Source organism: Megascapheus bottae, chromosome 4 (genome assembly GCF_031878675.1).
Source record: "Megascapheus bottae isolate mThoBot1 chromosome 4, mThoBot2.hap1, whole genome shotgun sequence".
NCBI lineage: Eukaryota > Metazoa > Chordata > Mammalia > Rodentia > Geomyidae > Megascapheus > Megascapheus bottae.
Genome location: NC_143512.1, coordinates 66,695,062 through 66,709,708, shown reverse-complemented (window position 1 = coordinate 66,709,708; position 14,647 = coordinate 66,695,062). Strand labels below are relative to the sequence as shown.

Below are 14,647 nucleotides of genomic sequence, written 5' to 3'. Positions count from 1 at the left end.
ATCTTCAAAATGAAAAAATAGACACATTTTAATACCAAAATATAAGATTAAAATACTTAAAAATAAAATGTTAGCATGAAATAGGGTCCTTTCATTTTTTTACATTAAAAAAGAGAAATACTTTAAACTTGCTTTTCTTATATAAATCCTCCTGCCATTCCTAATATTTACAACATTCCAGAGTAGCTTTTGTGAGACTCTGATAAAGACATGGAGAATCCTTTCTTGAGATACAAAGTCAGATCTGAATATGAGCTGCCAACCAGAGAGCAGTCATCAGCACAAACCTGCCTACCAGCTCCAGAGCATGGTGTTAAGAATTTCCAACCTTGAAATCTTTTCATTATCTTTTCCTCTTATTGGCTGCTAAATTCTTTCCAAGAATATTCTACTTGTCAACATGATTTTTATTCTAGCTACATAACATTTGATCTCAGAAAACACATGTTTATATCCTTGTGTGCAATGTCTCCGCAAGGCTCCCTGAAAGGGAGACATCAGATTTTCACAATATAAGTCTAATCAGATGACCTTCCAAGGAGTAGGGACATGGAACAGAGAATGATGTTCTAGCCTTATATTTGTTTGTGATGAGATGAAAGACAGGGAGGCAGATGGTGATTAATAAAGTTCCTGAGCTTCTAAAGAAATTTTGGAATACAATGGTAACTGCTTGAAAGAATGAATTCTTTAAGAATGCCTCTTCTGTTCCTTTGAAGTCTTTCATCCCATCTATCTCCTTGAGGAATCTCAAGCAGGAAGAAAAAAAAGAAAAAGAAAAGACATCTTTTAAGCGACTGAAAAATGGGATCTGATGGAATCTTCCCGCAACTCTCGATGTTTTCCAATGTTACTTTCTTCTTGTTGGTTTCTCCGCTCAATGGTTATTCTGTATTTCTTCCTGGGTAAAGGGAGAGTGAATGCAGTAATAAAACCTCACTTGATTGCAAAATACTATGGTTTCTCTTACAAATATGCCCTCTAGGGACATCTGGGTTTGGTTTGATAAATGAGAAGTGACAGAAAATGAAACCCTGATCAGAGATTAAAGTACAGTGCCCCAAGGCGTTATGTCCTTATTAAAGGAGAAAAATTGGCATGCCTTCCCAAATGCCACAGAACAAGCCTTTCCCTTCTTCCCTGGGTGCCTGGTAGGTTAAGTCTTGTCTGTTCTGCCCCCAAAAGCCCTGCTTGGCTCCCAGGATATGGCTCAGATAAAGATCAGATTAACAAGTTAGTACTGTGACCCAAAGTAACAGAATCCAATTGTTCTCACAAAGGGTCATATACACCCAGAGTTACATTTCCATGCAGAAATAAAGAAACCTCGAGTTGATGACTTACAGAAAAAGCCACAAGTGCAGCCACCAAAGATGACAAAGGAATGGACAGAGTATCATAATCAGATCATGAACACACATGCAGATTACAACTTTTCAAACTTTGGGGGTTAGCCATAGTATAACTCAGCATCTATGCTGTCCAAATACAAAGCACAGATTAGCCTGAAAGCATTGGAGCTCCCTCTTCTTTTAAGATGATGAGAACACGCACCTGGTTCTGAACTAGGGTTCTGAAGAGGGGGAAGTTCATTTTACCCTTTGTCTGCATTCCCTCTCCACTCATGCATTTAATGAGTGGTTCAAATTCTTGTCAGTATCTATGATCAAAGGATGGCGGCAGTTCTCTAGCCCACAGGTGATGAGGGCAAGGAGTACAAAAGAAATCCATGAGCCAAGCACCAGCTATGTGAATTCACCAACCACCAAATCTGACATCACACCAAAAGAATTGCTGAGATCTGTGTACCACCAGGCTTCATTAAGAAAAAAGATGTGGACAAACAACATGAAGCACTGTGCAAAGACAAAAGGCAAAAGCAATAAAAGTGGGTGCATTTATCAGTGATCCGTACCTGAAAAAATAGAAGGCCATTAGCAAACCAGCTCCTAGTAAGGCCCCCACGACAATCCCTGTCACGGCTGATTCTTCTAGGCCACCTGCTTGAAAAGGAAACAGAGAATCAGTGTTCACGTAGAGAAATAAACGGAAGTGCTCTGAATTGCATTCACTAGGAAAGTGTCACCCTCCAAAGCAGATTTTCCTTTCTTTTTAAGAATCGTTTTCTGAAAGATCCAGGATTATTTATTGATTTTTTTTTTTTGCCTAGTGAAACATTTAAAAAACACTTTGGAAAAAGTACTAAGTAAAACACCAATCTCAGGAAGTGAGTAGAAGGCCGGGAGAGTTTGTCGTAATGGTAGAGTGCTTGCCTAGCATGCATGAAGACCCAGGTTCGATTCCTCGGTACCACATACATAGAAAAAGCCAGAAGTGGTGGTGTGGCTCAAGTGGTAGAGTGCTAGCCTTGGGGAAAGCCCAAGGATAGTGTTCAGGCCCTGAGGTCAACCCACAGAACTGGCAAAAAAATGAGGAAAAGTGTGACTCAAGTAGTAGAACAATAGTTTTGAGCAAAAAGCCAAGTGAGAATGCAAGAGGCCCCCAGTTCAGACACTAGTACCAGCAACTGTGCACTCGGGCCTGCACACACACACACACACACACACACACACACACACACACACACACACAAATAAGATCAATAAGATTATAAAAATAAAATTAAAGTAAAAAAAGCAAAATGGGACTAGAAACAGGTTCAAGATGGATTTGAGGAAAATAAAAAACTGAAGATTTCAGATATAGCCACACTCTGAGTTTATAGTTAAAGAAAGCAGCTAAATAGAGCAGGACATTGGCCTAACAGTTCTGATTTATACAGATGGATGGTAACACTTCAAAGTGCAAGAAGAGTTGGTGGAAAATTCATTGGGTCAATGTTCTGTTTTTAGATATTCTCTCACCAAAGCCATACTTCATGTCAAAATTTCCTTTATAGCTTTGTGTAAAACATGAATAACAAGTTTAAGTGATTATGTTCAAGAGTGTCCCAGTCATGGGAAAAAAGCAAATAGCTAGCTCTCATATAAATAATTTAGTATATAGTCTTCTATATATTCTCTCATTTACTCCTCGATTCAGAAGACTGAAGAACAGAATATGTTTTTTTTGTTGTTGTTTTACACATGAGAACAATGAAGCTTAAACAAATGAAGGAACTCTGTAGGGTCACAAAAGCAGCAAGTAACAGGAGTGGGATTTCAAATCCATACCAAATAACTCAAGAAACTGTGTTCTCAATATACTTTTTCTTTAATACTTCTCAGAATGCAGTTTATAATTTAAAGCATAATGAGCAATGTGTTGAGACTGTTTCTCTCTTTGCCTAAAATGATCATCTAGCCAAAAGAAGAACCCGTAGCAGTTTATAAAAGGATCTCTCTAAGAAAATACTACCTAACAATTTTTATACTCATAGGGTATTTATAAGACTATATATTTTAAAATATATTATTTTAAGCTTATTTTCCAGCTGGTGAAGCTTCAGGTGTTTAAGGGCATGGTGGCATATGCCTGTCATCCAAGCATTTGAGAGGCTGAGGAAGTAGTAGGAAGGTCAAGGCCAGCCTGTGCTGTGTAGCAAGACCCTATCTCAAGAGAAAATAAGAAGAGAAAAAGGAAGAGAAGCATGATCAGGAGGTGGAGAAAGAGAGAAAAAAAAAGGAAAAGGAAGCGGCGGAGGAGGAGGAGCAGGAACTCAAGAGGAGAACTTCTCTAGACTGAAGCATGAACAAAGCCAAAGTGGAGGAGGGGCATTGTCCATTTGATTCTGAGGATCTGAGAGAATACTATAAATTTATAAAATCAGGAGACTTGCTAGATTTAGATTAGATGAGATAAATAAGTAGATGATATTTAGTAATTGATAGCCTCTTTTTTCTCTAACAGTAGAAACCACAAATGACTAAGAGATGAGAGGAAGAAATGGTCTAAAGAATCTTCAACCATTTAGGGAGAGAATTATGGAAGGTTAGAAAGACCTGGAAGCTTCTACCTGTGTGTTTCAGCACATCGGAGGAAGAAATTGAAACTTTGGAAGTCTGGACTGTTGAGGCACAGCCGTGCATTCGCTGTGCATGGCCCTGAGACTAACAGCCCGCAAATTACGTCTCTGAACTTACATGATTTGCAGGGGTTGCTGGTGTGATCCACGACTCTGCTTTCATCTATTCTCAGTTTCAAAGGGCCCCACGGATATTTCACGTTCGGCCGCATTTCAAAACGACCTTCTTTTCCAAAATAATCGCCAATAACCTACAGAAAAGCCCAACACCAGACTTACAAAAGGACAGGGCTGGGAGTTTGGCCTAGTGGCAAAGTGCTTGCCTAGTATGCATGAAGACCTGGGTTCGATTCCTCAGTAGCACGTACACAGAAAAAAAAAATTATACAAACTTACAAAAGGAAAGGCCAATATTCTCAGTTTCTAAAGGAGGCCCAGAGCTCACAGCCTTGTGCCACTGCTCCCTGAAATGCACAGCCTGACCTCTGAGCTGCCTGTGGGTGCCGAGGGCCCGAGTGCTGCTGCTCATCTGGTCAGCTCCCCTGGGCAGGGTGGAGAGTGTTCCAGAAGGATGGGGAGCACCAGGCTTCCCTGTGCTCTGTGCACTGCTGGGGTGGAGAATGGGACCTCTCCTCTCCTCCCAGGAGGGGAACTTTCCCTGTCATGCAGCCTCGGAAGGGTATGGATGTGGAGAAGGTGGTACAACCAAGGGTGGCCATCAGTGATCCCTGGGTATTCCTTAGAATGCCTACTTAGCAGGAAGGTAAGATTTCTTATTTCCCAATGAAAATTATCTTGGCATTCGTGGCTTTTGTTCTGGCTCATCAGATAGGGCCCCGCACTAACCATCTCCATAGAGATAGCAACCAAATGGTCTGCCAACTGAAATGCACATGCCACCCCCTCAGGGGTATAGCCTAGAGAGTCAGGCCACTGAAGATTCAGGCTAAGCATCGAACAGTTGCATGGCCTCTCTTTGCTCATTTGATGTGACTTGGGATTAAGTCTCTAGAGCTGGGCACTAGTGGTTCACACCTGTAATCCTCATTACTCAGGAGGCTGTGATCTGAGGATTGTAACTTGGAAGGTAGCCTGAGCAAAAAAAAAAAAAAAATTAAGTCCATGATACTTTATTTTAGGGAGTGAGGGTAAAAGGGAAGGGTTTTGGGGATTTGAACTCAGGGCCTGGGTGCTGTCTCTAAGCTTTTTTTCCATATATTTTTATTGTAATTAATAGAAGGGTTACATTATATTCACCAGATAGAAGGTACATTGCTTCACAAACATGGATACCCTTTCTCATGTTTTGGTCTCCATTTCCCTCCCCCAACCCCCACCTCTCATCTTGTTTCCCCCCTTCCCTATCATATTTCAAATAACCAAATACACACACACACACACACACACACACACACACACACACACACACACATATATATCAGATAACAAGGTAAAATACTGTAACAATATGAGACAACCAAGAGATGAGAGATAACATAGTACATTAAGGACAACAATCACTCATTATATGGCTTTTGTTTCTATATCCTGGAGGTCCTTTCATTTAGTGTCATACTATATGGCCTTATGTATCTAGGTTTTACTCCATTGTAAATCTCTGCTAGGAGAGCCCAAGGTTTCTACTGATTATGACAAATGAGGGAAACCATTGAGCCCATGTTCCTTTGAGTCTGGCTTACTTCACTTTATATAATTTTTTCTAAGTCTTTCCATTTCCTTACAAATGGGGCAATGTCGTTCTTTCTGACAGCAGCATAGAATTCCATTGTGTATAAATACCACATCTTGTTGATCCACTCATCAACTGAGGGGCATCTGGGTTGGTTCCATATCTTTGCTATGGTAAATAGTGCTGCAGCTAACATTGTTGTGCTATGTCCTTGATTCATGGACGAGTGGGTAAATGCCACGTAATGGAATTGCTGGGTCATAGGGGGGAGTTCTATGTTTAGTCTTTTGAGGAACTGCCATACTGCTTTCCATAGTGGTTGAACGAGTTTGCACTCCCACCAACAGTGTAGTAGTGATCCCTCCAGGCCACATCCCCGCCAGCATCTGTTGTTATTAGATTTCTTGATCCTGGCCATTCTAACTGGAGTCAGGTAGAATCTTAGATTTGTTATGATTTGCATTTCTTTTATGGCCAGAGATATCAAGCATTTCTTTATGTGTCTATAGGATATTCTTATTTCTTCTTCAGAGAAGACTCTTTAAGTTGCCCCTGAGCTTTTTTAACTCAAGGCTAACACTACTACTTTGAGCCAAGCACTGCTTCTAGTTTTCTGGTGGTTAATTGGAACTTTTCTGCAATTTTTTTTTGCCCAGGCTAGCTTCAAACCATGATCCTCAGATCTCAGCCTCCTGAGTAGCTAGGATTAGAGGTGTGAGCCACCAGCTCCTGGCTCCGTAAGACTCTTATTGCCAATGAACTACTAAAAAGCTGGAAATGGATCTGTGGCTCAAATGGTAGAGCTGTAGCCTTGAGTAAAAAAAGCACCCAGGTCCTGAGTTCAAACCCCAGGACTGGCAGGCACACACACACACACACACACACACACACACACACACACCCCAATTAAAACACTACTGATTATATTTTAGGAACTTCCTGTTTGGCCCTTTCTAAGTAGAGAGGCCATTCTCTTCTGATGATTTTACCCTTTTTGCTCCTTCATTACCAGGCTGAACTGTGTCTGGATTGGCTCTTGGACCACTGGAATATCACTATTCTTTCCTGATGTAGTTCCAAACCTCAGTTTTTGCTTAAGGTGTCTGCTGGGTCAGTTACCTGGGTCTGGGTCTGGGAGCTCCTTCCTGTTCTGGGTCTTAGGATTTCTCTTTGGCCTGGGTACAGGGCACGAGGCTCCTGGGTAACGAGGAGCTATCTCATTTCTCTCTAGACCAAGGCTGTGTTGCATCACATTAAAAAGAATTCTAGGTCTTTACCAAAGTATGACAATTGCCATATGACTGAGGCAGTCATCTCATACCCTCCGTAACCAAGAGAGTCTCTTCTTTGCTTCTACAGCATTATCTTCTTTGTATTTATGATATCTTGAAACGACATCAAGTTCATTTCATTTTTTTTTGTTTTGATGTTTGAGACAGGGTCTTCAGTGTAGGCCAGGCTGACCTCAGATTTGTGACTGTCCTGTGTTAGCTCAGGGATTACCAATATAAAGCATAATCCTGGCCTATGCCATCTTTTGAAGTAGTAATGCATGCAGAGTTTGTAACTAACTAACAAAAAGAGATGTCCCAAGAATTTCAGGGGTACCTAGAGTTTAGTTTTTCTTTTCATCCAGTGCTCTGCTGTGTCGGGTGTGTTGAGTGATTCAGGACCACTTGTAAGGCAGGCTTTCTGCATGGAACTATTTCCTGACATTTCCCCAACATCCTCGGTGTAACAGTGAGGGCTCCCTATTTGGAAACTCATCTTTATCTGGTGACTACTTTGGGGACAGTCTTTGGACACCCCTTCACAGAAGTGGTGGCTGGTGCAGCGCTCGTGTGCTTACCTCCTGTGTCCCTGCTTCTGTGTCAGTCATGGCAATCACAGAAAAGTCCCCATACCGGTCTCCATTGGCATCGATGGAGACTTGCCCAGCGATACCTACAGGACGAGAGGGGAAAGCTCTGCGTTACCCACTTCAAATACCTCTGTCTGCCAAGACAAACAAGAATATGAATTGACAGGACATTTTTTTTTCAAATAAACTACACCACAGGGAATAGCATCAGACCTTGAGCATTTTTGTTGGCCTTTAAAAAGCCATTGTAATTTCATCTGTGTCTGCATTCCTAAATTCTTAACATTTCTCCATTTAAAAAATGAAAAGAAAGAGAAATGATCTTCTTTAGGGAATATGTTTCTTTTTTATTTTTAAAGATTAAGACGAATTCTGAAAGTGACATGCTTAGGCCTGAGAATGGAAATAATCTTTCTAAAAAAGCAGGCATGGTAAGATGTGAAGATGTCATGGCTTCCTGTTAACTGTGGGATAATATACACTGGAGTATCAGTGAAATCAGTTCCCACTCAGGATTTGGAGAATGCACTTCATATGATTGTTTCTTGTTGTTGTTCTTCTCATTGTTTGTGGGGCTTGAACTCAGGGCCTGGGTACTGGACATCTTTGTGCTCAAGACTAACACTCCCCCACTTGAGCCACAGCACCACTTCCAATTTTTGAGTGGTTAGTTGGAGATAAGGGTCTCATAGGGACTTTTCTGCCCAGGGTGGCTTCGAACCGTGATCCTCAGATCTCAGCTTCCTGAATAGGTAGGGTTACAGATATGAGCCACCAACACCTACCTATATGACTGCTTCTATACACAGCCAAGTAGATTTAAGCACTTCATGGGTCATCCAGGCAATAGCCTGGTGAAAAAGACCAATGTGACTTGATCTCAAATGCATTTACATGCTGTCTACTCAGATGTTACGCAGAAGGTTACTAGGTGCTGAAATTAATGCTGTGGATAAGATAAACCATACACAATCTCTGCTCAAAACAGGAGGAGCCCAGATTTGGGATTTGAGCTAGTTCACCATGGAATCTGACAGCTTGGAAGGAATCCCAATTTGACATTATCTACCTCTACAACCTTGAGGAATAAACTTAGTCTTCTAAGTCTCATCCTAACAATAGTAAAACAGGCATGCTACACCCCCACTGAGAAGCTCGTGAGATGATGATGAGATAAAGCCAGGAAAGTAGTTCTTAGTTTCTAAGTTACTTGCTTTCCTCCTATATTATATTACATTATATATTATTATTATATTACTACTATTGCTACCACTATGATTATTATTAATAAAGGATATTGAGCAACCTTGATACAAAATATTAGAACCAGAAATGATCTCAATTTTAGAATTTTTTCAGAATTTGGAATATTTACATATGCATAGCGAAGTATCGTGGGGGTGGGATCCAAGTCAAAACACAAAATGCATTTATGTACTCATATACCATATACAAGAACTGGAAGATGATTTTAAGCAATTCTTGGCATGAAGCCAACTTTCATGGGAAAGACTTTTCAACCGTATGGTTTCAACACTCAAAAGTTTCAGATTTTGGACTATGTCATGTTTTAGATGTTTGGTTTTAAGGATTTAGGGATACTCAGCTTTTACTTATTTGGGTAATCAAGGGGTGAGTAAAAAAGCACAGATCTTTTAGGTACATGGGAGAAATCTAGGATTCAAATAAGCACCAGTCGAAAGTGTCAGCATCTAAGTAGAAATACTGGCTTAGCTACATTTTATAGAAGAACAAAGGCCAAAAAGAATCGGAGGAACTGTGAGGTTCTTGGAGAGAAGGCTCATGTGTATGGGGTCGGAGGGAGTAGTATATCTAGTGGAAAAGGGTGGACAGCCCATGGCAAGCCTTGCATCTACTTGCTTTGGCTGGCAGTGGAAGCTTAGAGCAACTAATAACAAGAAACCAGGCACCTACTGATTGATGTTAAATATGTTGGCTAAGTGGGTGAATGCATGCATCCATTATCTTCCAGTTAACTAAAGCTATTCAATTTCCTTGGGGGAGAGTTGGGTGTAATTCTTAATTGTGGCTTCTATTTATTTGTTTCTCTCTGGAAGTCCTGAGTCTCTCAGTAAAATGAATGTCCGAAGAGAGCATCCCAAGGGAAAGTTCCATCCTGGAGTTTGGTTTGGAAAGGATAGGCATTTGGGTTTACTGTCCTTTGGGTTGTGGTTTGAAAGGGCCACTGATTTTTCCAGACTTGGGTTTACATTTCTGGAAACAGAATGGGGCTACCACTCATCTTCATTTTTTTTGTTTATTTTTTAATATAGGCTAGTCACAAAGGATGTATAAACCCATCACCATCCTTAACAGTCTGTTAAACTTTTAAGTATTAAGTACATTTTTGATTCATGCAAATATATATTTATCTATTTCCAAGCATATGGATGATCCCAAACCACTTGTCATTCTGTTCAGAGGTATTTGTGAGGATGTATCTTGCTGGGTGTTTTGCAGTGTATTTCATAAGAAGTCCTAGTAATCCAAGGCCTCATTACACCTTTAAGTTATTACCCTTCTGCCAAGAAGTGGGGTGAGAATCTTCATTTTCCAATTAGCAAAGTGAGACTTCATCTGAGAGTATCTGGCAGAAGGTGAGATTGTCAGGTTGAGAGCAGAATTTTCCTGTCCCTAAGTAATGTGACCTTCCACATTTTTATTTGACTGTAGTGGAACTTGAGGCTGGTGCCTCAGTCCTGTTTGCTTTGTCCCTCTGACCTCTCATGCACAGGAAACTCAGCTTCATCCCAGGCCATTTATTCTAAGTTTTGAGAGTTGATCACAGGTTTCATGGCAATAAAAATCCAAATTTGTCAAATAACAACCCGAGTACTTTTCCCTTGACAACTTAATGGTCATTTACAGTGACCACTTAAATTAAAATTTTTTTTTGATTTTAGGAAGCTTAAGAGTTTTTCTTCATGCACATGCCTTTGAGTTCTTTTTAGGGCTACCCTAAAATGGATCGTGGTTTAGCAAATAAAATAGGCCCTTCAAAGCACTCAACCTCATAACTTCCCTGGGCTTCAATTGTCTTTACATTTGAACAAATGGGACTTTTAACTTCGGACTGAGTTATACCGTTAAGTGTTTCAGGACTCACTTCCAATCAACTGTGTAGACTTGGCCCCAGCATGGAAACTTCAAGATGGCCAATGAGAATACTCTGTGCCTTGACTCTAAGCAAAACTACATGCCAGTCATTGTGGGCACCTGACCTTCTTACAAAAACCTTCCTCCATGCTGCCTTGCATGCACCTTCCCCCCCAACTCTGGCTGCTGTCCCTCTGTCAGAAGACCAAGAACAAAAATGACCACACCATGTAGTGAGTAATAGCTAAGAATGGGATGTGGCCGACCAAGGTTGTGTCCCCATACACCAGGTTCTCAGTGTATTGTGCACAACTTCTGGGAAGTTTTGACTTTGTCCTAATATGCCCCCTGAGCTACCCCACTTGGCTCTACTTCCTCAGCAGAAGCAGTCAGACCTAAAGTAAATCAAGAGCATTCTCTAGGCCTACTCACCCAAAGCCTACTCTCTGTCTAAAGTGAAAGGAGATGGCACCCTTGTTGGGAATAAGACATGGTACCCATTGAAATCACCAAGGAAAAATGAAACCCACCAGCAGCCACCATAACCACTACCCAAGCCACTCTCATGTTTCCCTAGCTGTCCTGCCCTTTGTAGTAACAGAAGGCAAGCTGAGGCCGCAGAGTGGAATGAGATTTTCCACAAAAAAATGCACTTCAAATCAAAACTTGGACATACTTGTTCCTGTCTTTGAAGATTTTCACCAGTGTGATTAAAATAAATATAAGAATACCCCCATCAAAGGAAGGCGACTAAATGCAGAACTAATAGGGTCCTTGCGGGTCACCAAATAGTACAGCCTCCTTACAGAAAAGGGGAAAACAAAGAGCTGCACTTCTGAGTTAGTGGCTGGAATAAGGCCCCTGATCTTTGATGCTACAATCTGCATTCTGTGTTAACAGTTCTTAAACAGTGCAGTTTGTCTTTCTTAGGGCAGCCATAAGGCAGATGGTTTCGATCAATACTCCTCTAGTGGCTTTCTATCCATCTTGTTGATAACCATACCAGATCCAAAGACTCTGGCTTCCATTGCCTCACTTTGGGCCTGGGCACTGTGTCTGAGCTCTTCAGCTGAAGGCTACTTCCTACCCCTTGAGTCATAGCCCATTTCCCACTTTCTAGTGATTAACTGGAGATAAGATTCTCACATTCTTTAGTTCCCGGTATGGCTTTGAACTGTAATCCTCAGTTCTCAGCTTCCTGAGTAGCTAGGATTACAGGTGTGAGCCACTTTGACTGACTTACTTCTCTATTCAAAAGAATCAGTATTCACCATTTCAATAGTCAAAAGTGTTGCGCAAAACGACAAACACCTGTAATCCCAGAACTCAGGATAATAAAGCAGAAGGATTGTGTGTTCAAGGTCAGCAGCATAAATCAGAGCCCCTACTACATATCAAGATCCTGTCTCAAAATGGAAGCAGAGATAGAAGATAGAGAGATAGAAGAGATAAATAAAATGCAACTAAAAGCCAAGGGCCCTACTAGACCAGCTAACCTTGAGCTACCAAGTTTAACCTTTCCTGCTAATGTCTTCTGAGTTTTACGAACATCAACATAGTCAATGTATATGAGACTAACAATTCTTTTAAAAACTGATGAAAAATCTTTTAAATATACTATTGTTGTGTGATGAATGAGGCTTTTGTCAAGTATACTTTTTTGATGACTAAAAAAGCTTATTTTAGTGAAGAATAACAGATAATAAACCATTCAAACCACATAATTATTCACATCCAACATACTAAGTATAACTTTAAAAAGCATAAAGTTGTTATGCAAATAATCAGGAGAAAAGACATACCAAATTTTCGGTGACTTTTTAAAAACATATGTTCACATATCATTATTGCATTTAATTTTTCACAACAAGCCTATGAAGCAGGCAGGATGTTCTTTATTACCATCCGTATTTTTTTTATCTTACCAATTTTATTTATTTATTTATTAAAGATAGTAATTCTTCCAATTTTACTTTTCAAATATAATTTTACCATTATTATTAAGATGATGTACAAAAGGGTTACCATTTCATAAGTCAGGGAATGAATGCATTTATTTTTTGCATAATGTCACCCTTTTCTTTGTTTTACCCTAGTTTCTGCCTCCTCTCCCTGCCCTCAAGTTATATAGGTCATTTATCACATAGTGTATACTAAACAGCATGATTGCATTTGTTCACTTTTCCTTCTTTCCTTTCTGCATCCCTCCCTCCTCCCCATTAAAAGAGAAGAACCCAGTGCAAACCCAAATACTCATAACCACCACAACAATAGCGACAACAAAACAAAACCATGTTTCCATTTCCCAGAGTTCATTTCAATAAACAGTATTTTAACATTCAGAGGAGTTACACCTTTGGGTTCCTTCCTTAAGGGTATCTTCATTTTAGTTTGCTTGTACATGGATGCCTAGAGTCTCTCATAGGCTATTATGTCCGGTTATATTTGCGATCTAGCTTCCACATATGGTAGAAAACATGTGCCCTTTATCTCTCTAAATTTTGCTCACCTCACTTGGCATGCTTTGTTCTAGGTTCATCCATTCCCCTGCAAATGACATATTATTCTTTCTAATGACTGAACAAAATTCGCATGCACACGTGCGTGCGTGCGTGTGTGTGTGTGTGTGTGTGTGTGTGTGTGTGTGTGTAACATTTTATTGGTCCACTCATTTGTTGTAGGCCTCTGGAGTATTTCCATAATTTGGTTATTGTGAATAGTGCAGCAATGGATACATATGCAGAAGTGTCTTTACTATATCCCGACTTGTAATGCTTTGGGCAGATGTCCAAGAGTCACCATTCATACTTGAAAACTGGGGGAAACAAGACACTGGAAGCATCCACACTTGCAACAGAGAGTCACTGAAGCAGCAGCTTAGCCAGCCCCAGCTGTCACTGTGTAGACCGAATCCTTACCTTCAAATGTCCTGTTCCAAGTCTGCTGGATAATTTTCCCTCCATCCTTCTTGCTGTAACCAGCTCTGAGTACTTCATGTAAAGCCAGGACATAGAGGAGGATAGCATCATGGAACCCTTCAACAAACATGTTAACCTGCAAAGGAAATCCCATTTGGGTGACACCAAGCACCAGAAAACTAACCTTTCCTAACAATATAAATAAGCAATGAACAAATACAATCTTGAGCTGTTGAGAAAATTATAAACAAGTTCTATTACAAGCTACAAAGAAAATCAAAGCCTTTTTATTACAGGAAACATATCCATGGTAGAATGCCAAGATGGTGGAACGGGTTGGATAATCAAAGAAAATCCCCTGTAAAGCCTCCATGTGAGGCACTGCCTGCTCATTTCTAGAAAGAGCCTGATTGGCAGACAGCTACAGTGATCTTCTGCATCACTTGGTTCAAGGAACACACATACCCTGTCACACTTGGCCTCATCGCACCCCTAAGGATGGCAAGCCCTATTTGCAGAAGAAAATATTTCAGATTTTCTACAACCAAGTGCTGAAAAATAGACTTGATTAATGCATAAGAAGCATGGGCCCTTTTTGCTGCTCTGCCTCTTCTTAGCCGTGTTCTGCCTCATTGTGCATCTCAGTTTCCTCATCTGGAAAAATCAGGTACAACATGACTTACTGATGTGTTTATACTAAGTAGAAACTGAGTCTCCTCATGCATGTGCAGTGTCCCTGGTAGACCTCTTACCTCTACCACACTATGAACTGAATTCTGTCCAGCATAACAGGCACAAGCCCAGCTAGGTGATCCTGCTGACCTTTGGGAGAAGTAGAGGCTGGGACCGACGCTGGTTCATGAGACAGCTCTAAGTTAGCTGGCTAGATCCACAGTCCATTTTGAGCCCTGACACATTACTTAATCTCACCCATCTTCAAGTTCCCATTCTATTAAGTAGGGGTTTAGTACTAACTCATCTCATAGAGCTTTTCTGGGGATTAAATGAACTCATGGATCTGAAACACCTAAAACAGTTCTTGGGACCATGAAAACAACAGGCAGGTGCTGGCTCTTGCTCTAAACTGTCAAATTTAA

At 40.6% G+C, this 14,647-nt stretch overlaps 1 protein-coding gene across 4 annotated transcripts in view; it reads right to left on the bottom strand.

Moving 5' to 3' along the window:
* Positions 1 to 562: 562 nt before the first annotated feature.
* Positions 563 to 14,647, bottom strand: part of Npr3 (natriuretic peptide receptor 3) — a 53,725-nt gene continuing 39,640 nt past the window's right edge. For 3 of the 4 annotated variants that reach the window (XM_090332083.1, XM_090332084.1, XM_090332081.1), the window contains exons 4-8: positions 13,551 to 13,686; positions 7,504 to 7,598; positions 4,083 to 4,215; positions 1,916 to 2,003; positions 563 to 901 (exon numbers count right to left, since the gene is read on the bottom strand). In XM_090332083.1, the coding sequence (XP_090188209.1) occupies positions 790 to 901; positions 1,916 to 2,003; positions 4,083 to 4,215; positions 7,504 to 7,598; positions 13,551 to 13,686 (564 nt within the window). In that variant the 3' untranslated portion in view covers positions 563 to 789. The remainder of the gene's footprint in view (positions 902 to 1,915; positions 2,004 to 4,082; positions 4,216 to 7,503; positions 7,599 to 13,550; positions 13,687 to 14,647) is intronic. The other variant, XM_090332082.1, reaches the window with a different exon arrangement.